General features: G+C 33.2%; 2 protein-coding genes across 4 annotated transcripts; one reads left to right on the top strand and one right to left on the bottom strand.

The window, feature by feature from the left end:
• Positions 1 to 1,024: 1,024 nt before the first annotated feature.
• On the bottom strand, positions 1,025 to 8,314 carry LOC145002238 (uncharacterized). Of its 3 annotated transcripts, XM_078961544.1 has the most exons (8): positions 7,797 to 8,314; positions 7,272 to 7,672; positions 6,968 to 7,121; positions 6,810 to 6,898; positions 6,520 to 6,712; positions 6,316 to 6,408; positions 1,682 to 1,770; positions 1,025 to 1,319 (listed from the first exon to the last, which is right to left on the bottom strand). In XM_078961544.1, coding segments are annotated over exons 4-8 (399 nt in total). In that variant the 5' UTR covers positions 6,812 to 6,898; positions 6,968 to 7,121; positions 7,272 to 7,672; positions 7,797 to 8,314; the 3' UTR covers positions 1,025 to 1,297. The 3 variants fall into 3 exon arrangements, with proteins under 3 accessions (XP_078817670.1, XP_078817669.1, XP_078817668.1); XM_078961543.1 differs by having other exon boundaries at positions 6,980 to 7,121; positions 7,272 to 8,314; XM_078961542.1 differs by having other exon boundaries at positions 7,272 to 8,314.
• A 2,802-nt stretch (positions 8,315 to 11,116) lies between these two features.
• Positions 11,117 to 12,166, top strand: LOC145002237 (uncharacterized). Its single transcript, XM_078961541.1, has 3 exons — positions 11,117 to 11,348; positions 11,428 to 11,557; positions 11,654 to 12,166. Exons 1-3 carry the CDS (start codon positions 11,213 to 11,215, stop codon positions 12,084 to 12,086), a joined length of 699 nt encoding a protein of 232 aa, XP_078817667.1. The 5' UTR covers positions 11,117 to 11,212; the 3' UTR covers positions 12,087 to 12,166.
• Positions 12,167 to 24,862: the final 12,696 nt, after the last annotated feature.

Consider the following 24,862-nt stretch of genomic DNA (forward strand, 5'->3'; position numbering starts at 1 on the left):
CAATGGTGAAGTTGAATATTTGTTATGTAGGATGGGAGTCTTTGTTGTGTTCTATGAAGAACAACATTGCAAATGGTAGTAAAGAGGTTGCCCTTGCTGCAGTAGGGTGTTTGCAAATGGGGGTAGCATGAAACAACAGTTTCAACCAATAAATTGATTTGCACCATAATTTCTTTTTAACAAAACATCTTTATAAGTTATATAGCAATCTGTTCACGACAGAAACCATTTCATTTTCATAAAAAACCTGCTCCACTTAGCAACCTCACTGTTTCATTAGGAATGATAACATTAGGGTTCTTAATAGCAACAGGTGGATCCACCTTCCCTTTCTCCTTCCCCTTCGATGAGATACTCCAAAAACTACCACCACCAGAGGACACCTTTTCAGCACCACCACCAGCTTTCAATTTCATCAACGGATGCTTCCCGTTCCATATATTTAGTTGGCTTTGTTTGCACTAGGACTCAACATATAAGAAGTATTCTTATCTATTAACCAAGTAATTGATTTAACTTTTACATTATGAAGTGTATATTATAGTAGGATCATCAGTTAACAATTTTTCTTGTCTATAACAAGGTATAACAGAGAATGCAATTTAATCATGACAATGTTAGGCCAGTACAGGTATTCTAGCTTGCCATATGTTGTTTATCTGTAACTTTATGCTGTTAATTTATACCCTTCTTATTTACATGGCAGTTGCAATCTGTGGAAGTGCTCCCTAAAAAGGCTGTTAATATCTTGAAGGAAATTAGGTAAGCCTCAAAGGATAAATTTTTTCTTTATTTTGACAATTCAAAGTTTTTATATTTCTTTATGTTTCCTGAACATGGTTTTGATTTTGTGATAAATTGATCTTTCGAGGGTTCTTTCTGGATTGACCAAGGAGTCCAACATCGACAAGTTTCTAGGGGTATTTTTGGAATCCCTCGTGGAGTACAGTCATGATGATGATTCGTGCCTTAAATTGTTGCTTTCCATGATAAAATTCGTTCCTGTTAATGCTTTAGTTGGTCGTTTGGTTACAAAACTTCTTTCAACATGCAATTGACAAGTTAGTAAATCAGATGTATTTCTTGTTAATTTACAGGATTTCTTGAAATACAACGAATCATCTCTAATGAAGCTGCCTTGTAAGATATTTGATCCCATTCCACTTGGTGAAGTTGTTGATGTTGGGAGGATGAAGGATGCAGATTCAGTAGCAATGCCTGAAGGTTCATCTTTATATGATTTGGTTCAAATACCACACATACTTCTGTTGGAGTGGTGGTTCACTTGAGGGAAGAGCTATCCCTTGTAAAAGATAAACCTGTTCATTTTGCAATTAACCAAGTGAGTTGACTTTTTCTCTTTCTCTTTCTCTTTTTCTTTGCAAGTTTCATATTACTATTATTTCTGACCATATATATATAGCGAGAGAGAGAGAGAGAGAGATAGAGAGAGAGAACAAAAGTTCAATGCTATAATTGACAAAAACTTAAAGTACACTGCTATGAAAGGATAATGCTATATTCCGCAAAACATCATTTATTTGTTACTTTTTTATGTGTGTGCATGTGTGTTGCTTTTTGTGTATAACAGAAAAAAAACACCTTAACATACACACACGTATTTATAACTCATAAACATTATAAAATGACCTTTATAAAAAAGAATTGAAACAGGGATTACCAGCAAAGCATCGGACTTTTATCATCTGTATCCATCATCAATTTTCCATATAATTGCAATGAGAAGTGGATATACCAAGAGAAGAACACCTGCAAAAAGAACAAAAAATATCTTTAAACACACACAGATAAAAACCACAAAAAAACAAAAACTTACATGATCATTGTGCGGTACCTGATCACAACTCTTTATTCTAACATATGTGATTCAGTTTCTCAACATATATCACACAAAGATATATATATATATATATATATATATATATATATATATATATATATATATATATATATATATAGATATATATATATATATATATATATATATATATATATATATATATTCTTTTTGTCTACATCACAGGAAAGATGTAGTCTCTCTGATGCTGAAATTAGCACTGCACCTCTATTTCCTAATCATGGTAACATATTTTTTTGTTTTTATTTCTTACTATAATCATAACTGAGTTTATGTTATATTAATTTGATTTTTTTTATTTGTTTTTATGAAAAGATTTAAGAGCTGCAGTTGTAGCTGTTAAAAACGTGAGGATGATCGAAGGCTCTTTCACAATGCTACAATGCGAAAACAAAGAAGAGAAGTCAGTGATAGATGGGTATGTATTATATAATCAAAACACTATAATTATAAATATTTATTTTTTTTTACTAAAAATAAATTATTTGAGTTCAAATAGCATGAACAATTTCAGTAAAATTGGGATGGTAATTCTGAAAATGGGTCCCATAGATGTGTACAATATCCATTTTCATTAAATGAGAAGGTTGTTATTTTTACTTATTTCACTTTTTTTTCTACGTGAAAATATACTGACAAAAAAAACATTACATGACATGATATGTTGGTTGAGTAGCTTTACGGGTTCTCATGGGTGGTGTTAAATTGAATTGTGATGAGATACGCTCTAGTTCATAGGATCAAGAACTGTCATTGTTGATAGCTTTACAGGTAATATTTACCATTTGTATGAGGGTATTCTTGTCATTTTGATTGTCATTGTTGATATCAAATAATTCATATTGTACTGTATTTATTCCAAATACCACATTCTTTGTATGGAGAAAAGGGTAACTTTGTCTTTTACAACTAACATTCCATGTTTGATTCTTCTAATAATTATATTAGCATATTAATTTTTTGATTTTTATTTGATTAGGTCACAAGAATTATCGGAGCATGGGTTCAATATCAGTCTTAAAGAATTATGAAAGGTAAGATGCAACTCTACTTAGTTGGAATTTGATGTTTATCATCTTTGTGTATATCTTTTTATCTTGTACAGCATTACATTGCAGAAGGTGTCCCTTAATAGAAAGGTAGTATTAGGTTATATAATTAGGGAAAACCTCTTAATAATAATGTACAATTAGATCCCCTTAATATAAATGTATTACATTTTTTTGACATGATGTTATCGGATAAAATTGATTGTTCTGGTATATTTGTTCACATATTTTTGTATTATGCGTAAAAGAGTATCGTAAAGACGCTTCGTAAATGCATATCGTAAATGGTTACTGAAGTTTATGACACGCGAATGCGCGTCATCCTCATTTATGACAGGGGCTTTAATGATACGCAATGCGTGTCATAGATGCGCATCGTAAGGTTACGACATGCAAATGTGTGTCGTCTTCCTTGATGACAGGGCCTTCCTTGATACGCATTTCGTGTCATAAATGTGTGTCATAAATGTGCGTCGTAAATGAGCGTCGTAAATGCGTGTCGTCTATAGATGACGCGCAAAAACGCGTCGTCTCTCTTTATGACAGGGCCTTTCTTGATGCGCATTTGCGCGTCATCTGATTGTTTTACAACGCGCAATGAGCGTCGTAAAAGGCTGTTTTTCTAGTAGTGGAAATTCCTTCTAACGGGGGGATGATGTGACAATAGTCAATTTCGGGTCAAGTCAAAGTCAAACAAAGTCAACAAGACAAACCGGAAGACTCAATTAGCCCTTGTATATTAGGGTTTACATTGTGTAATTACTAAACAACTCACTATTTTAATGAGAAAACATCATTGGAAAATTCGTATGTTTGAGTTTCAATAGCTGTGAAAATACTAAACATTGAACCAAAGCGATAAAACACTATTGCACACTCACCGGGAGTGTGTAGGACCTTAAAACATGGCTTAACAGGGTTTACGGACCTCGCATTGCAAAGTCGGACACTCAAAAGGGTCACAAACGAAACCTCTCTCAATCATTTTCACTATACCTCTTTCTATTTGAAATCTCACCCAAATCCCTCCCAATCTCGCTCAAAAGTTCTCATGACTTTTTGAAGTCATTCGGGTCATTACCACCCTTAACCGTGTAAAAAATCTCTTAAAACAAGGTTATAACGGGTAAAATACCCCAAAGGACCCGGAACCTCCCCCTAGGGCCAAAGCCTCTTAGAGGTCGGACCCTCTTGGGTTCGAACCGCAGCGTGCGAGCCGAAGCAGGCAAGCCGCAGCAGCCGAGCCGCAGCCCTGACCGCAGCAAGCGAGCCGCAGCCACACCCACATTAGGAACCTCGGACCGCAGCCTCCTCCCCTGGATACGCATGTGTTGTTCAGTTCTTGGCTGCTGAGGCCGAGACCTCGCCCAGAATTCCAAAATTTCCACTTTTTCGCCAGGTTTTCGACCACTACTCCATTTTAAGCCCATTTTTAATTATTTTAACGTGGTATTTTCTCCAGAAATCATATTTTAACATATGAGACCCTAAATGATCATAATTCAAATATATTTTTAGGGAAATATTTATTTAAGAATAAAATCTATTAAGTGAGATCTTGAGGTGGAGTGTGGATCTTTCCATAATAATTGGCACAATCAACCACCCCATGCCCATTCCTTTGACGAACTATTGTACTCCCCACTATTCCCAGACACCTCAAGGCATTACCCCACTCATTTCCCAGCAAACCCACATCCAAATGAGCTGGAAAACTCTCTTTCACTCTTAAAATTTCTCATTTTCCTCATTTCCACCAAGTATCAAACATCACTTTTCTCTCAAATCCTCTCCCTCAAATTTCGAGTTTTAAGGGCTGATCATCAAACTTTCTCTCATTTTTGGTAAGTTTCATCACTCTTCTATTCCCTCTTACTCAAAATCATAGATTGCTTACACAAACATCATCACATTCATGTTAGATCTTCGAAAATTCAAGTGATCCTTCAAGTGTTCTTGAGTTGAACACCTTTCATCTTCAACTTCACCCACTGAAATCACTCAAGGTGAGTTCATACCCCTACCATTTCGTATTTTCTAAGTTTTAAGGGGGGGAATACAAGTTAAAATCACTAAGAACACAACTAAATACTTCAAACAGCTTTCATCAGAAAAGTTGGGCTCCATTCACGGACTGTTTTGGTCTACTTAAACATTTTTTTTCAAAACTGTATTAGATGCAAATATTTCAGGTTTATACCTTTAAAATGAATACTTGCATATCTCCATACGATTTTTCTACAATTTATGGTGATTTTTGCAAAACTACCTATCATTTCAAGATCCAATCCGGACCAGTCTGTGCTTATCAACGTTTTCACCTAAGTTGGAGGCCACTAAAAATCATGGAAACATTTATGAACAAACTAGACTCATTTTCCAAACTCCCAGAATTTACGGATTCTGATTTGGATCTGTTATGAAGTTTTTATAAATTTTATAATAACAGTGATCAAAGCTGTTACTAACAGAAAAATGCTAACAATTTATTATCGCCTTGTAACATGTTGAGCAAGGTGTATATCTTTATGTGCATGTACGTTATTGCAAATAAATGACATTTTATCTTGGTATATAAACATGCATCAGTTAATAAATTGATGCTCGATATATATATATATATATATATATATATATATATATATATATATATGTATATATATATATATATATATATATATATATGTATATACACATATGAAATATAAAAGACCGTGAGACCAAATCTAAAAATAATTTAAAAATGCAAAATAAATGGAAAAATCCAAAAATTCTTTTTTTAAATATTATTTTCGGAACTTGAATTAACTAATATATATATATATATATATATATATATATATATATATATATATATATATATATATATATAATTCCGTTTTTTTTTTTTTTGAAAAATACGTGAAATATTCTAAATAGAATATTACACTGACATATTCTAAAAAATAATTTTAAAATGCAAAATAAATGGAAAAATCTGAAAATTCTTTTTTTAAATATTATTTTCGGAACTTGAATTAACTAAAAAAAATTAAAAAAAAATTCTATTTTTTTTGAAAAATACGTGAAATATTCTAAATAGAATATTGCACTGTACATATTCTAAAAATAATTTTAAAATGCAAAATAAATGGAAAAATTAAAAAATTCTTTTTTTAAATATTATTTTTGGAACATGAATTAACTAAAAAAATAAAAAAATAAATAAAAAATATTTAAAAAAAATAAAAAATGTGTCTCACGGTCTCACAAAATATAGGTGGTCTCAAATGAACCTAACCCTATATATATATATATATATATATATATATATATATATATATATATATATAATCATAAGTTTTCATCCACCAACGAGATAATAAGTAGAATAAGCAGTGGTCATACTTGTAGAAGCTTCCTGTGAGCATACACTTGTATCAAACCCTTTGTGCGTGAAGGAAAGTTGAGTGAAGTTGCCAAAAATGATCCATAACCAACCTGACATAAGCAGCTGATCAGCTCATATATCATGGATCGATATAGGCTTTTTAGCAACAACTAATCAATCAACAGATACAAGAAATCAATCAAGCTTTTAGAAAAACTTACAGAGCGGGGTATTGGCCTAGGCTGGGAAGTAGTCTTTGCAGGTATATCAAGAGATGACTCATCTTCTGAAGAATGATCATGATATTCATCAGCAGCAATAGCCATAGCCATAGCTGAGGTTGGACTACTTCTTGTTGTCCACAAATAACTTCTGTTTGGTGGAGTTGAACTTCCAGCCAATGATCTTGCTGACCTGCAAACCGATATTACAGTAGTTTCATCAGATTAAACAAGGAGTACTGGAGAATTTTGGTCATAAAGGAGTAATTAAATAAAGCATAAAGACATACATGTAATAGTAGTCACGTCGCTGAGATGGGGATGCTCTAATGGCATGACTTTGAGAATTTGTAATTAAAGGTTTCTTGGCTTCTTCCACCTGAAAATCATCATCGATATTGAAAATTTAACCTAATTGCAGAATCAATATCTAGTAGTGAAGGTTTACCTCTGGACTTACAGCAATGGAATCAGCTTTCCGGGACTATGCAAATTGAGGAAGTTGTCATCGAGTAGAGATAAGGAGGAGGGGTGGTGATGATGATTGCTTGGGTCTATCTTGAAGCAAATCACTCTAACTATTATCCTTACAGCATTTCAATCTGAAAAGCAGCATGGAAAAGTTGGTAATGGTAATATTGTAATCCCCTTATAAAAATTGTGTATTTTGTGTGTGTATGTGTGTGTGTGAGAGAGAGAAAGAGAGAGAGAGAGAGAGAGAGAGAGAGAGAGAGAGAGAGAGAGTTGGAGACCTGAAAGATTTATACCGAAGGATGACACTTCTTTAAGGTTTTCAACCATGTTTCTGTAGCTTTACCAAGATTCAGACCTGCAAGAGGACATTTCCACAAACAGTTGTTGGGCATGCCTAAAGGGGTACGAATCACAGCCACCATGAAACTCCCAAGAGTCAATTTGCTACTTGTCTCTCCTTTTCACCCCCAACTCCTTCTTTTATATGAATCACAACCACCAAGAAGCTTGCAGCACACCCACCATTTTTTGATCAAGCACCAGGTATGATGTGAAGAAAAAAAATACAACCTAGGAACATACTCGAGTCCTTGTTGTCTGTCTCTTTGTTTTTAGTAGCAAGAAGAATAAAGATGAATGTTTAGGGCTTTTCTCATTTGTTTGTTCCATATTTGAAATACTATGATCGATGAAAAAAAAAAACAATTAAATCATATATAAATGAAGTAATTATCCCCAAATCCAAGCAATCTGATTCTGCTTTGATCGTGAAAAAGGGAATAAAGCCATGAGGATTAACTCACCACAAGTTATGAATTAGACTCTCGTTTCTTTGCTTATTATATTAACGACCTGTGGCAACTACCAGTTAGCAATTATGCTCATATTTGATATAAAACTTAACAAAAGCAATGATTTGTGTGACATTCAACGATCTAACTAAACAGAGTTGGGTGTGGAGTTGGATTCAGAGACTCCTAAGACATTCACCATATCTTCAATATCAGATTTCTTCTCATTGAGGATCTAACCTTACAACCTTACAGAGGTCGAGACTTATGGAGAATGGTTACTGTATCCACCGGCTACAGAGGTAGAAAGGGTTAAGAGAATTTGTAAAGAAGGATAGTGACAGCCTCGAGTTGTTGTGGTTTTGTGGTTTCTCGAGAGGATTTGTAGAGATGGGTGAGATATGAGGGAAGATTTGTTGGAATCGAAAATATTTGAGCTTGAAGTTAGGCAAATTAAAAGGAAATTCATACGAATAGTTAGACTGAGAGTGAGAAGGTGAGTCGTGAGGGATCGATCTTATCGGTTTTCATTTCACTACGTAAACGTTTGAAACTTCAAATTTGAACTACATAATAGGTTGACACTTCCACAATATAGGGTGTGTATTTGAAATTCAAAGGTTCGATTTTAACGGAAAAGTATTAAAATTTAATACTATTATTTTATTGATGTTAGTTTGTATCTTCAGTTTAAATATTTGGACATCTTAAAACAATATTATTATTATAGTCAAACCTATTTTCAGAAAAGATAAGATTTCTTTTATAAGATAGTAAAGATATATATATATATATATATATATATATATATATATATATATATATATATATATATATATATATATATATATATATATATATATATATATATATATATATATATATATATACACTAAAGAGGTGCAGTGCAATGTTCAAAAACCACAGTGATACTTAAAAACCAAAACTGTAAATACGACCAAACCATCGGAACCATTCTGTAGTTTACTCTTTTTTATATGAACTATCCGTGTAATTGTTTCTTACGATGACTACTTCTAAAAATAATAATAATAATAAATCTACAGGACACCATTTTATAGTTTTTACACAAAGGTTCCATTTCTGTAATTTTATTTTCTGCACATATAAGGGGAATATTTTGTAATTGGTTTTGTAGCACTTGGGCATTATAAACGACTATAATTAGTCATTCATGCTGTAACTTAATTTTGTATCTATTTCCATACTCTGTTCCAAAACAGTGAAACACCACAAGTCTGCACACATAATTTTCTTTTATTTTTGAACTCATATTAACGTGTTAAATGTTGATGTCCAGGTAAATTTGATTACTCTTTCCTCAACTTGTACTATATAATTATAATATATCTAGGTAATCAACTAGAATTAATGATAAAAAAAATCGACTCATGCAACTGTGGATTTTATTCTTTGTTAACGTTTGATGCTATAATAAAGAATTACCTTTATGCATCTAAAGCATCCAAATTAAAGAATTACCCTTGTGTGTTTGTGTTTTTTTTTTCTTGTGCCTTGTTATTGTTATATAACCTTTGTGGTTTTTTTGCTGGTGTTATATATATATAACTTGTATGTAAACAACACCTGGTTGCAGAAAAATAGGTCCTATTACTATCACATAATTTATGTATAATACTCATAGAACTCGGTTGTGTTCTAAGAACCCGGTTGTTGCAAGAGAAACCGAGGTATTTAAATATGTTATATATCCTGGTTTTTTGTTGTTAAGCCGGGTCATATGGTTTTCCTCTTATAACTCGATTTTTTCAGAAACCGTGTCTTCAGTGTCGGATATAAGGTGGATAATAGGAACATTTGCATAGGGCCCATATATTCCGGGGGCCCAATTATTTATTTATTTATATTATGTGTAATTAAAATCCCAAGCCCAAATGCTTAGCTCCAACATAGACAAAATTCTACCGACTTGTCAATAAAATCGAGATTTTGTGATTTCCGACTTTCTGTGAGCGTGTGGTCGTGAAACGTGAGAAGGGTAGTCAATCATTCAACATTAAGGTACATCCGATTAGTCCATAGCGTGCAAGACATTCAGATTTTAGATTTTTATTCAGCGACATTCATAATCATTCAGATTCAGTAGAAGGTGAGAACTGAGAAGGACAATTGGGGTATTATTCCACAATTTTCTTGTTTTATTTTATTTAAGACTTCCAGTCAATCATAAATCATTCATCATTCAATTGTAAATTATTCAGACTTCAGTTATGTATAATTCTTTGTTTTATTTTTGAGATATCGAATGTTAAACCACAATATCACATGATCATATTGGATAATTAGTTTACTTAGCAGAATTACTCATCAGAAATTGAATTACAATTAGATTGTAAATTGTTCTATTAAAATTGAATCAGAATGTGAATGTCATCATATTATAGTTAGTGAATGATGAAATCAGACATCATAAAAAAAATTAGTTTATGTAATTTAATTCGTTACACGTTAATATCTAAGGGCTTTTTTTTCCCACCTCGTCCCGGGTATTTTAATCGTGAGGACCGGTCCTACGTGTCCTATATAGCGGGTTTTATGTTGTAGTAATGATTAAATATCCTTTTTACATTTTTTTCCATATATTCTTTTTACTCATAAAAAATAATAACATGGAGTTTATTATTTTTTTTAATCTTTTCTTTTGATTTTAACATTTGCCTTGATACATGAGTTGGAAGATAGGTAATATTTCTCATACTCCTTTAAATGTTGGACTTATAAACGGCCGTACGTAAAGACAAAACTCGGAAATTAATTAAAAAGGTTGCTACTTGAGCAAATGGTGTTCATGTAGAAGACCATCTGTTGATCAGTTGAGGTAGTGGCGCATAAATTGAACTACTAGATCCCTCTCATTCCTTTTAGTATTAAAAAATTGTAGTTTAATTAGATACGATTACGATTTTATGACATACGCCCTTGATAACTAAGTTTATGAACACCTGCACTAATCTCATTAGCCAATACTAATTTTTTAATTAACCTAATCAACAAAATATCTTTTATTCCCTTTTAGTGACGTATTGGTTCCATCTTATACGTGTCCCAAACGTCACAATCAACAATTATACTCATTGGATATGTTCAACATTGAATGTGTCACCTGATTGCATAACTAGTTGTCATTTCCCAATTCCTATGATACCCTTCAATAATTTTTTCAACTATCGTTAACACTATCATAATGATGGGCAATTTGGTCAATTAGTAGGATGGTGTTAATGAGGCGATCATGCTTTACATAGAAAGATAAATGGTTTTGATAAGGACTCTTGTGAGTTTATGATAGATGGCTGTGTGGTGGTATAAATAGGTGCCAAATCAAGAAGTTTAGAGACACAAAGTCAGAAACGCTTCAAACATTGCATTTATAATTTAGTTGATTGATGTATTGGGAAATCATGGGAGGAATTGAAGAAAGGTGGAGGAAAGGGCCATGGACTGCTGAAGAAGATCGTTTGCTCATGCATCATGTCAGCTTGCATGGCGAAGGCCGTTGGAATTCGGTGGCTAATCTTGCTGGTAACATTTGCATTCTACAAAACTATTTTAAGAGCAACAATTTTTTATATTTATTTTGTTTGGTGTTTACTCATTATAGGGCTCAGAAGAAATGGAAAAAGTTGCAGACTAAGATGGGTGAACTACTTAAGACCAGACCTAAAAAGAGGAAGGATTACTCCTCATGAAGAAACCATCATTCTTGATTTACACGCTCGCTGGGGAAATAGGTTCGTATTTGTACTCTTTATATACAAATTAAAACCATTCTATTTTTGTTTTCTGGAAGCTCATATTATGAGCTTATTTCCTACGATATGATTTAGATGGTCGACAATTGCAAAAAGCTTGCCAGGAAGAACGGATAATGAGATAAAAAATTACTGGCGAACCCATTTTAAGAAAAAAGTTAAAGTGGTATTAGACGAACCAGCAAAGCTGAAAATGCGACAGCTAAAAAGACAAAAGTTTCAACAAGAACAACGACAACAACAATTGCAACAACTTCAGATGCAACAACAAGATATTGCTGATATGAAAAGGATAATGTCCTTTCTTGAAGAAAGTGAGAACCAAGTAGAATATATGCCTCCAACCGTGGTTGGGAAACAAAAAGACAAAGCATCCAGTGGTTGTTGTTATGGTTCATCTTATGCACCGGAGACCTCATCCATGAGTGAAGATTTCGGTATGTGGGAAGGATTGTGGGACTTGGATGATGTGCATGGTCCTAACTTTCATGCTGCAAAAGCTAGCTAGCAATTAATTAATAATATTCATATGTATATGTTGTGGCCAAGTAGCCACATATTATGTACTGTAATCATAACCATAAATTTCAGGAGTTATCACTAATGCCGTTCCAAAAAATAAAATAAATAAAGTAATCATCAATATAAAAAATTAGATATTGCGTATCAATTAACTAAGATGATAGTGTGCCCTTAATAATATTATTTTTAACGGACAAACTTTATTGATTCATCTCCACGCATGTATTTTACACTATATAAGACGTGTTACTGTAAGGTGGCATATAAATATCCATTGTTTAATTTATAAAAGATTTATATATATTAAAAGCTCCAACAAAAACGCCACGCGTACATATGACTAACCATGTATGGTCAAAGATTCAAATAATGATATTTCTACTTTAGCCTAACAATTCGTTTGCAATTGTAATATATATATATATATATATATATATATATATATATATATATATATATATATATATATATATATATATATATATAGGGTTACGTTCATTTGAGACCACCTATATTTTGTCAGACCGTGAGATGCATTTTTTTCTTTTAGTTAATTGATGTTCCGAAAATAATATTTAAAAAAAAGAATTTTTTGATTTTTCCATTTATTTTGCATTTTAAAATTATTTTTAGAATATGTACAGTGTAATATTCTATTTAGAATATTTCACGTATTTTCCAAAAAAATAGAATTTTTTTTTATTTTTTTTAGTTAATTCAAGTTCCGAAAATAATATTTAAAAAAAGAATTCATAGATTTTTCCATTTATTTTGTATTTTAAAATTATTTTTTAGAATATGTCAGTGTAATATTCTATTTAGAATACTTCACGTATTTTTTTAAAAAAACGGAATTTTTTTATTTATTTTTATTTTTTTTATATATTTTTATATTTTTTTAGTTAATTCAAATTCCGAAAATAATATTTATAAAAAGAATTTTTGGATTTTTCCATTTATTTTGAATTTTAAAATTATTTTTAGATTTGGTCTCACGGTCTCATAAAATTAGAATGGTCTCAAATGAACAAAAAATAAGAAAATATTTAATTTCTTAAAAAATTAAGCAGATATCTTTTTATTTCAACTTCTAATTTTATAAAAAGACAAAGATCCTGCTTAACATCCCGTTCGTGAGTTGTAGCAAAGAAAAGAAGACAAGAGAAAAGAAAGGAAGGAGAGAAAAGAAGAAAAATGTAAGGAAACAAAATTCGTCTTTTATATTCCTGAGTTGGAGAAAAATGTAAGGAAAATTAAACATTTTGTTTTTTCTCTCAAAATCCTTCCAAATAGAAAAAAGTTAGGAGGGAAAGTGATGATTCCGTTTCCTTTTACTTCATTCCTTTAATGAAATTCAGGAATACTAATTTCTTCTACATTCCGTTCACTTCCACCTATTTCCTTTCTTTTCTCTCCTTAAAATGAACTCGGAAGCGGGGTGTAAGAGAATGAAGACATGGGAAGAAGGGAATAACACAAAAACTTACAAATGTTAAAAAGCACAACAAACCCAATGAATCCATTTTTTTTTCAAACACCAGCAAAATATTTATAAGTCTATCTAAGACCTAGCAAAAAATGCAAAATTAAGGCCGACAATGGATTGTGCAACTACCTAATCCAATTGATACTAGCCTTAAGAGTTCCTAACACAACCGTTTTTGTGATTTTGGAGGCTCTGTACAATTTAACAAAAAAAAAAAAAAAAAAAAAAAACTTAAAATTTGAAATATCTAAAATTTTAAGAAAAACAATTTGCAAAATAAATAAATTAAAATTTTCATACAAAATTATGTGTGTGTGTGTGTATATATATATATATATATATATATATATATATATATATATATATATATATATATATATAGTAATGTCCCAAAATTCATAGTAAAATTTTTATTTATAAAACAATAAACCATACAAACGAGTTGTTCCAAAACCGATTAAAGTGAATTTATTATTTGAACATCAGAGTAAATATCGTAAATTGCTAATGTGGAAAATTCTGGTGGATGCGGTACAATCATGTCGGGCCATTCGTTACTGGAAGTACCTGAAACCATAAATATACAACCGTAAGAACAAAACTTAGTAAGTGCCCCAACATAACGCATACCATAAATACAATAGAAATTGTTATGTGCCAACCATAGTCTTGTCATTATGCCATAAGTCGTATCATGGTCTTTCCTTGCCAGGCTGGGGACCAAAACTGTGACAACCCGAAATTTCCATTCTGTACAAACTATATCACTTCAATAGAAGTTATAGCAGTCACAGTTAATTTTCAGACTTTTGCATAAGTTTGAGTAATTCAGGGTTTATACTTCAGGAAATATCAGGAGAGTGGGTGCACTAGGGTTTTGTGCAACACTGTTATTCCAACACTCTATTTTATTAGGGATCATTTCAGGAATAAAAGTATTTTCTGCCAAAATATCTCAGGACTATAAATAGATTTCTAAACCAAAATCATTCATTATTCACATTTCCGACTAGAGAAAAGCCATTTTCTCTCTGACAGATCTTTGGGTTTTTATACAAAAACGTGAGTAACTCTTTATAGTAATGTTAGAAAGCTTTATATGTGTCTATAACATGATTTAGAAGGCTAAAACATGAAATCTAAGAGTTTACACCCCAAGGTGTTCTTGGGCGGTAAACTCCCGAAACGAAGCCAAAACCGACACTTGTGTTATGATAAGGCCTTAGATGCTTATGTATACATGTTAGGGACAAGAAAACAACCACAAATCACCCAAGTTTGGGGAGTTCACGGCCCAAGAGTTGCTTAGGCCGTAAACTCCTTTTTCAAGCTCAAAATGGTGATTTAAGGACTATAAGACTTAAAGGCTTTTATCTAGGCTATTTTCCCATGAAGTGTAAGGCCTTAAACACATCAAAAGACACAAACAAATGTGAGTTTACGGCCCAAGTGTATCTTAGGCCGTAAACTCCATAGAAATGGACAAAAGGGTGTTTTCAAGACACCTAAAGCCCTAGACCCGTTCATGGAATTGTTTCCCACAAAAATGAAGAACCAAAGTACATAAAATCACTCATCAAAGTGAGTTTACGGCCAAGGGAATGCTCTTGGGCCGTAAACTCAAAAGAATGGCACCAAAGTGTGCCTAAGGTCCCCATTTGCTTTAAACAATTGCCTATAACATATCCTTTAAATGCAAGAGGCTTGAAAACAACAAAAACCCACCATACTTAGAGTTTACAGCCGTAAACTCTAAGGGGAATGGCCTTGAGGCTGTAAAATCTTAATTGGAGTACTTCTAGACCTTAAACCCTTCCAAGGACTTAGCCACTAAGTTAGAATAATTCTAGAAAGCATTTGGGACTTCAAAACACACCAAACACACATGTTTGGGAGTTTACGGACGTAAACTCAAGAGTTTACAACCGTAAACTCCATGTGTGATGGTTTATGGAGAGTAAACTCTCATATAGGGTCCTTTGGAAACCTTAAACACAAATACCATGTCCCACATTAGCTTAGATGCAATCCTTAGGGCCTATAACACTTACATAAAGTGTTTATTATGCCTAGGATGTCTTAACTTTATCAATTAGTGATTTGAGTCTAATTGAGTGCATATATGTGTGATTATATGTTCATTAGGATCGTAGTGTGTGCACAAGTCCTCGCTTGACACCTAGCCATCCTATACCGTTCAGTTCATTCCAATCACCAACTACAGGTGAGTTCATACCCCTAATCAATGTTTTAAATGATTTTAAATGCTTTAAAGGGGGGGGGGGGGATACAAGTAGAAACAAACATGTTATTAAATCATTGTTATGTATTTTATAACTTTGTTTGTCATTTAAACAGATTTCGCATACTACAAAATGTGATGCATGAAATGGTTTTAAATCTTAAAAACGCATTGTTATCTATTGTTTTATCTTTGAAATGTATATTAAAATGACATCAAGTCATTGTTAATTATTGTTCAAAACCCATAAGATGTCTTATAAAAACCATTTTTACAGTATTGAACTAAACTATGCATGTACACTTATATTCTTATATAGGTATTGATGTTATAGTTTACAGTTTTCATTTAGTTTCTCACACCCTTGAGTAGTAAGAGTGTATAAACCTACTTGAACAACTAATTACCTTCCAGTAAATTATCATAGGGATAATGTGGAGATATCAAACATAATTCCTATTACAAGGAATCACACAAGAGTCAGTTCATTCATGAGTCTATACCAGTACATTACCTGATACATGAGTACCTTTACATTTGATTACATGATACATGCGTACGTTTACAATACTTACATGATACATGAATACTGTTACTTAGATACATTATCCTGTACTCACTTACGTGGATGTTTGTACCTAGAGTTATTAGGAAGATTTATTCGTACCTTCTGTGTAAATTTTCCTGCCTATCCCAGTTCACTGGGATGTCTATATGGGACTAACCATTCCGGAACCCAGCTGTTAAGAACACTGGGTGATGAACATCTACAGATGTCTAAGGTTGTTTCTGATATTAGGCGTCAGCTACGGAACTAACCATTCCTCCATCTCCTGTTGCAACAGAGGATGAGATGAAACTCTTCGGATGATCATTAGGTTAACGCTGTTATGGGATTAACCCCCTTCCACCCTGCTGCCGCTACAGAGGGTGAGTGGACAAATCTTCGGATGTTCATTAGGTTATATAGGTCATGTTAACCCTAGTACCTGGGGATAACAGTTACATATGATGTGTTGGTCCTAGTACCTAGTGACAACACTTACAGTAGTACATTTTCCTGTTTACTTTATCTTGTGATTCTTTCACATAAACGATGAGTTAGATCAAGTACTTTAGTACTAAACAATTAAAGCAAAACTATCATTTTACTTACAAAACATTCGGGTCTTGGTAGAAGACTACATCTCAAACTGATAGGAAATAAGGGATTTTCTAGGGTTTTTCATACATACATCAACATTTTCATTTAACGATTTACATGGCCTTTATAACAGATGTTCACAAACAAGGCAATGACACTTATATACTTATGAATTCACCAGCTTTAAAGCTGATACTCGCTTTCAAAATAACTTGTATTCTCAGGTCATCAGTAGACAGGTACGGAGGCCAGGTTTTGAGAAGACGGAGCAGACAAGTCTCGTCTTTTATTTTGATTGTATATTTTTGGTGTCTTACTACAATGAAAGAAACACACATGTATTAAAACTTTACTTACAATGCAATGGATGATGTTGTTGCTTGTTTATTATATTACACTGTTGTGATACTGTACATGACGTCCTTCCACCCCTGGACGTTTCCGCCGTTCGTGGTTTTGGGGTGTGACAAAAACGTTGGGTCTTACAGACAAGTAACTAGAGCCACCACCACTACCACAATTCGATCCTATAGTTTTTCAAGCTACAGTATCTGCTGTGACATCTCGAAATTTAGATCAAAGACTGTGAACGGTTAAGCTCATAGTAAGTCTCTTTGTAGTTTGAATCATTGAGTTTTGGTGCATCTAATATAAAATAAGTGAGTTATTTCAACTATTTTAAGATACCAGATGGTATTTTACTTCTAAATGTGTAAATTGATAAACAAATTAAACAGCTCAAATTACAACCATAGGAATGCATCTGAAAAACTGAAAATTTGTGTTAAGCAGTTGTGAGCAATACAAACATTCTAGTCTTGTAGTACATGTTTCCCTAATTCAGAAAATATAAAAACCATCCAAAACAAAATTCATATGCAAAAGATACGACCGTTTTAAGAATCCAAAACCAGTATAATACTGATTTCTTAAAAACCACTAAAACTGTTTCTATCAATCGAGGAACTTGCACACGTCAAATAGAGATTCCGAAAGCATTTTTGGATTCAGACTATAGCCTAATATTTAATTTCATATTTGAAATATTTTTGGATAAAAATGTTTATAAAATTCAAAAATCAGATGTGCTTCGATTTATTAATCGCGAAACCTTAAACTATTTATTTCGACGTTATTTCTATTATTGGTTATGTATCTTGATATATATATATATATATATATATATATATATATATATATATATATACATATATATATATATATATACATATATATATATATATACACACACACACACACACACCCACACACTTGTACAAATGGAAAACACCAATAATACCATACACAAACATTACACACATATTGAAACAAATAAATTATTTAAATACAAACACAAATACATATATTGAAATAAATAAATAACATTAAATAAATAAATACAAACACAGAAATAAATAAATACAAAGAAATAAATAAATAAGTAAAGAAAGACAACAAGCAAATCAAATTTACAGCCAATTGATTTTTCGTCCACATTTCAACTTATCTAAAATTACACACCAAACGAAACATATAATTACACACAAAGGAAACGTGTGTTTGCTTCTCAAAGGTGTCAATGAATCATCAATGCCTTAACATCAGTTTTCTTGCCTTCTACTCCTTCGTTCCAGTCAAGAACACCTCCAATGGAGGTAATCAGTCAAACTAAGAGATGATCAAACATCCAGCTTCCTACTTTCTTATTCTATGTATCATGTTCCAGTCAAGAACACTCTTGTTCTTGATTCTCAGGTACTTGCAACAACTTCCCTGTAAAATGATCTACCCAAAACTCTCATCGATCCCCTATCAAAAATCAAACACAAACACTTTCCCACTCACCACCTGTTCACGATGAGAACAAACAAACCATCGATATCTATCCAAACAAACGAAAACCATAGCAAACAAACACGCGAGATTATTGTAATCCGTCTTCCTTCCCTACGATCAGAACCATCCTAAAACACCCACTTAGGTTCTACCCACTACTATGAAACAATCAAAGAAAAATAGAAGCAAACTTGTTATGATCGAACAAACAGTGGAAGGGAGGCACCGAGGATCGGCTATCTCCTCCATCCCTCTTTTCTCGTCGACCTTCACCACCAAACTCCCCCACCGGAGATGCTTCCCTCACGATTCCACCACCCAGCAACCCTTTGTTTCTTCTTCTCCTTTCCCACTGATTTCATAACTCAAACCCAAAAACTTCAATGGGTTGCTATAAAAAAATGAGAAAGGAGAAGGAAACCTGTGAGTGACGATCAAACCACCGAAGACCCGCCTTCGTCACCGATGCTGCCTTGCTACCTTCGCTTCGCCCTCCTCTCCCACCAGTGTCGATTTCCCTTTTCGATCAACAGCAAGAGCTGACTGTTGGGTTTTGAGCATTCTAACACTCCTAAGTGTACATGCAACCCTAAATACCTTGGATCTATGTTTTCTCTATTATACATGCAAATAAGAACATCCAAGGTATTATCCTAATCTAGCATACAAAACAATGAGTGTAACAAGATAGAATACATACCTCTTTGATGTAGAAAGTGTTCATGAAGCTTGAGTGCCTAGCCCCAATAGTTTGGAAGCCTCAAATGGAATCACAATCATCAAAACACTTAGAATAACTTGAGAGAGTTCTACACTTCATGAAATCGGCTAGCCCTTTTTTTTACTCTCACTAGTGGCCGATTTTGTCAAGAATAAGATCTTTATATAGTGTTACAATTAGGGTAAATCCTTAATTGTCATGGCTTTCCATTTCCTTGGATCCATGGGTTCAAATACACCATGGAGCATCCATGGACCATCCTATGGATTTTAGCCCAACTTGATTATCCATGGAGCATTAGCCCACTATATAAGTATGGATGATTTACACAATCAACCCATATATTTAATTAGTCTTCTTTTGATCACTTAATTAATCCTAGATTAATTCTTGATCAATACTAATTAAATAATCTTGTTATTCTTATTATTAATATACTAGAACTTAAAATATATTAATAACCATAAGTGTCTTATTTCTCTCATTATAGTCTATCCAAGTGCATGATGGTATGCAACCCAAATGGATCATGCCGGGTCGGGTCAAGTCTTACCAATTATAGTTATGGACTTGGACATTAATCCAACAGTCTCCCACTTGGATAAGTCTAAAACTATTATTGCGTATGACTTCAGGAACCAACTGGAAATCGTAGCTCTCAAAAGCTTCTGTCGAACTCTGACCTTGTAGATGAACTCTGACCTTGTCAATGACTTGTCCATTAGATAAGGGATCATATAATCCTCTGTTCTCATGATATCAGCCAGACAAATACATGGAACAACGTCGTACTTATTGTCCAGCAGTTTGTTTCCCGATTTTCGATTTGTTTGACAAAGAACTTAATCGAACACATCAATTCAGTTCTGACCGGCCGGTACATAGGTCACAACAAAATCATCGAGGGGCCCAGATATCGCTTCTATTTCTAGAAGGAACAGATAAACTTTGACTAATATCCTTGTTCTACTACTTGTTGAATTGTACACAAAGGCATGTTTTATAACATCAAGTTACTGATGCGTTTACGTGCAATCAATGCACAACCAACTCATAGGTAACAACTCATATCTCTAGGTTTGAAGATTTATATGATATTACCATCTCACGATCACTCGAGATAATTTCCATGAAGTGATACAAGTGAGCGTGGGTTTATTCCAATACTCATAACTTATGAGCACTCATGAATGTTGTAGCAACCATTGCCATGACTAAACCCATTTAGCCATCTACAAACCCGATTCATGACAGTCTTGATTCATACCTACTTCCAACATATGAACCACTGTGGAGTGTTTAAATAACTTAGTCATTCAGAAAGAATAACCTAGCTATTTTGGAAGTCAAAACATGCAAAGTGAAACACAATAATAATCGAATCCAATATGGTCTCAGAACCCTTTTGAATATAAATAAAACCACCTTTTATTTGTCACCATATTGATTACACATTATTCAATGTTTCAAATGATCAACTTAAGACTTGAATAAAAACAACAGTCGTCCCATGCTCCTAGCATGTACACTTTGTTTTTCTAAACAATAGTTATGCCATACCCCAAGTATGCACACTATGTTTGTCTATGATCCTTACATTGTGATGTAGATCAATTGAACATGATTCCAATGATAATCATTTCACAATCCCAAATCCTTATTGTAAATGTGAGAATCCCCGATTCCTATCATTTACCAAAAAACTGTTAGATTTTAAACTTTTATGCAATGTTCCTCTTGTAATGATTATCCACAAAGTCACCAAAAACCTTGTCACCAATCATTACAGAGTATTCCAAAGAAGGTCAACTTCTATGGAACGAAAGTCTCATATTCAAAGTACATTGCTTTGAACATCCTTCTTGCATTAAGGTTTTCTAATCTTACATAGATTGAATAACTTCCACCTATGGAGACATTTCCATAGCCCCATTTGACTATCACTTCCGAACAAGAGTTACCTCTTTTCAGAAAATGTCAATATGGTCCTGCTAAAATTAACACTATACTTCCAAATGTCCTTGAGCAACCAATCTTTGGCAAACCTCAGATTGTCCTCGACAATTGCTTAATCACTTTAGTCGTATCCAGTTCTAGACTTTTCCTTTCTAAATGCCCTGATCATTTGGAAAACTTAGATAGGATGAATATTATAGCACATGAAATTGATCCTATATCCGAAGCATATGGGACACGATTCATGATGTCTCACATAAAGACATGATACTAGACCAGTGTTTTGCTACAATATTTTTTATTTGCCATTTTTTCAAAATTTAACTATGAAGAGGGATGCCGTAGTCATAATTGAATTTTGAGAACACAATATATATAGAATTTTCTTAAGTCGAACCATTCAGACATAAAATTCTTATATATATTCTTGACTAAAGATGATTAAAATCTCAATCTATGCTTTAGAATTGAAATGAAGTATATTTTCCTCTCCCTTAATTATAGCAAAACAACTTTTCAATCTATGCTATCTTGCAATACTAATCATAATTATCATGCTCCCACTAACATGATGATTATCAGCATAACACTTATGCTCCCACTAGCTCTGACATATTTCCAGAAATCTGCTGGACTTCTGAAATTTAGATTCATACACCTTTCCGTAGATAGCTCAGCTGTGTGTCTAAGCAATTTCAAGAACTATGAAAAGGGATGCCTTAATCATAGTCTCAATTGCTTAGACCTTTGCCATTTCTCACAAGTCCATGTTAGTGTGCCGGTTAACCACACGCGCTCCACTAACGACTTTTGAAAATGCAAATAACACAATTGATATCTACGTAAAATCTACTTAGTGAAAGCGTTTCCTCACCATCATTTTCATGAATCGGAGAGAAACCTTATGACACTTAGATTTTATAGTGTATAAGTTCCTATCCATGTGAATTTGTCAAAACCATAATCACAAGACAAGGTTAGTGATAAATTCAGCCTTACATGGATTAAACTTGTTCAATCTTAGTTTCTTGTCACCTTGGTAGCACAAGGCCCACCAATGCTTCCAAGTTGAACTCTGATAACTCACATGCAAATCCAACTTATTTGAAGTAGGTACAGAAATGAGAATTATGTCAACACGATAGGTTGCAAACCTAAAGTCGTGTGCTAGTGATAAATTACAAGTTTTACTCTTGATTAAGTCTTGAAACTCTTTCAGGATTTTTAAGGCTCCCACTGTCCCCTTGACATATAAATTTTCCTAGTCAAGAACCATTCCTTGACAAAACAAATATTCAAGGGATAGTGCGGATTCTTATCAAGACTAACACTTCACACAATTGGTCTTAGTTGGTCTTTGTCTCATCCAAGACATCACAACTTACCAATCTCAAATGTACAAGAGTAGAAAACATTTTACACTACATTCGATAAGTGTTTTAAACCTTACTTTATGTCACTCAATGTTACAATCTTGGAGTATTACTCTAAGAATTTTTTTGAAACGAAGTATGACTCATCTTCTTGATTTTAACCAATCCAACAATTCATGACCACTCTTCTTAGCCATAACAATGCACTAAGACGTCCTTAGAGTATGAATTTGTGATATGGTTTCTAAATCATTAAGATGATCATAAAACTGATACTAAAGTACTCTCCCATCTTTTCAGATTTGAGAAACTTTTATCCTTCTACCTAATTTGATTCTTCTTATTCGCTCTGACATACATTGGAACCTTTCCAATGTTACAGAATTATACTTAACCTTATAAGTATAATCATATTTACTAATCTTTAGTAAATCATGACAAATCAATCTTTGTGGTGGACCTTGACCAGTGCACACCCAGTGTACCTAATTCCTTAGTCCTTCAATTGACTCACATATACATGTGATCAAAGAATTAGTCTTAATTTTTCAAAGATGAAAATTCTCATTCATCATACAATACAACTTGTATGATTCCAAGTTTTTGTCCAATTGAAACTTGGGTGATGAAAAACTTTCTTCATTTGGTAAATTCAGACACTACCACAAATGAAAGAATCAAATCCACTTTCCAATATTGCTATTACTGGAAACATATAAGAAACAATTTTCCACAGATGCCATTGTAAGGATATTTTTTTAAAATAAATAAAATTAAAACCCTTTTTTTTTCTTTTATTTTAAAACTTTGTGGAGAAACTTATCCTTACAATCCACATGAAAACCTTGTTGTTATTTATTCACAAGCAATATTTTATAACTCCTAAGAAGTAGCTCAAGAATCCGATCTTCAAACTACGCGATAGAAATCCATCTACGCGATCAGATTCAGCATATTCTTTCTTTAAGTTTCTTTACCTTTTCTTTGATTCTTAAAACATCACCATGTGACCCAGTCACATCATGTATCAAGAATCTCAGAATAGAAACTTAATAGAGTTAGATAGTGGACTTTACCTGAAGTAGAGTCAAACTTATCGACTTTAACATCCTTAGGTAAATTATGACAGCTTTGCAACCAAAGCCCCTTTCTTTGGCAATAAAACACATGGACCCTTTGGTAATGGCACATGAGACTATCTCAGACTTAGCCTTTCTCTTTACCATTTGGTCAACCGAGTTGATTATGGCCGGTCCCTTTCCATTGGGAAGAGAATGCTTTTCTGGATTTCATGTGTCACTATTGTCAATGTCCATCAAGTTTTGAGGAAGTTGATCTTAACAAATAGATAAAATCATTAAGGGTCTTGTCATAGTCTTTTTCATAGGTGTTCCAAAAGAACTCACTATGTGACTTAGAAAGTGATTGAACCACCAACTTTCTCAAGACTTTGACACCCAACTCTCCCGGCTTGTCAATATGTGACTACATCTCCAAGATGTGACCACACCAAGACCTTTACTTGCTAATAGGGCTCGAGTGACCTTAAACTTTTCAAGAACTTTTGGGTGAGGGAGAATAATTGGAGGAGATAAAGGAAGTGAAGCATGATGTTGAGGAACATCATCTTCAAGAGATTTGGGAAGATCATAAATGTCTAAACCATACATGTTTTGGGAGATATTCAAGATAGTTGATTTAAAGTCCTTAATATGACACCCAATCTGAAATATTAAGGCTAGGACCCAACACAATATTTTATAATTTGGAAGAGGGATGCCGTAATCCAAGCTATAAAATATTTGAAGGTAGGTGAATGACGATTCACCAATTTCCACCAAGATAAATGAAATGATTTATTAGGTTTTAATTGGATTTGAAATTCCTAGATCTTTTTAGATTCATTGAACTTTTCAATGGCATGTTTCAATCTCGAGTGTGCCCTCTCAAATTTTGTGACTGGGATGCCGAGGATCACAAAACAAGGTGTGAATAACCATACCA

This window comes from Lactuca saligna, chromosome 6 (assembly GCF_052625555.1).
Source record: "Lactuca saligna cultivar CGN05327 chromosome 6, ASM5262555v1, whole genome shotgun sequence".
In the NCBI taxonomy this organism is placed as follows: domain Eukaryota; kingdom Viridiplantae; phylum Streptophyta; class Magnoliopsida; order Asterales; family Asteraceae; genus Lactuca; species Lactuca saligna.

Excerpts from the sequence above, each read along its gene's own strand:
- LOC145002238 (XM_078961544.1), bottom strand. Across the intron at positions 6,409-6,519 it reads CTAGGCCAATACCCCGCTCT|GTTGGTTATGGATCATTTTT; the intron begins GTAAGTTTTTCT and ends TGCTTATGTCAG. Across the intron at positions 1,320-1,681 it reads AAAAGTCCGATGCTTTGCTG|GTTTATCTTTTACAAGGGAT; the intron begins GTAATCCCTGTT and ends CAAAATGAACAG.
- LOC145002237 (XM_078961541.1), top strand. The coding sequence starts at position 11,213 with ATGTATTGGGAAATCATGGGAGGAATTGAAGAAAGGTGGAGGAAAGGG. Across the intron at positions 11,349-11,427 it reads TTCGGTGGCTAATCTTGCTG|GGCTCAGAAGAAATGGAAAA; the intron begins GTAACATTTGCA and ends TACTCATTATAG. Across the intron at positions 11,558-11,653 it reads CACGCTCGCTGGGGAAATAG|ATGGTCGACAATTGCAAAAA; the intron begins GTTCGTATTTGT and ends GATATGATTTAG.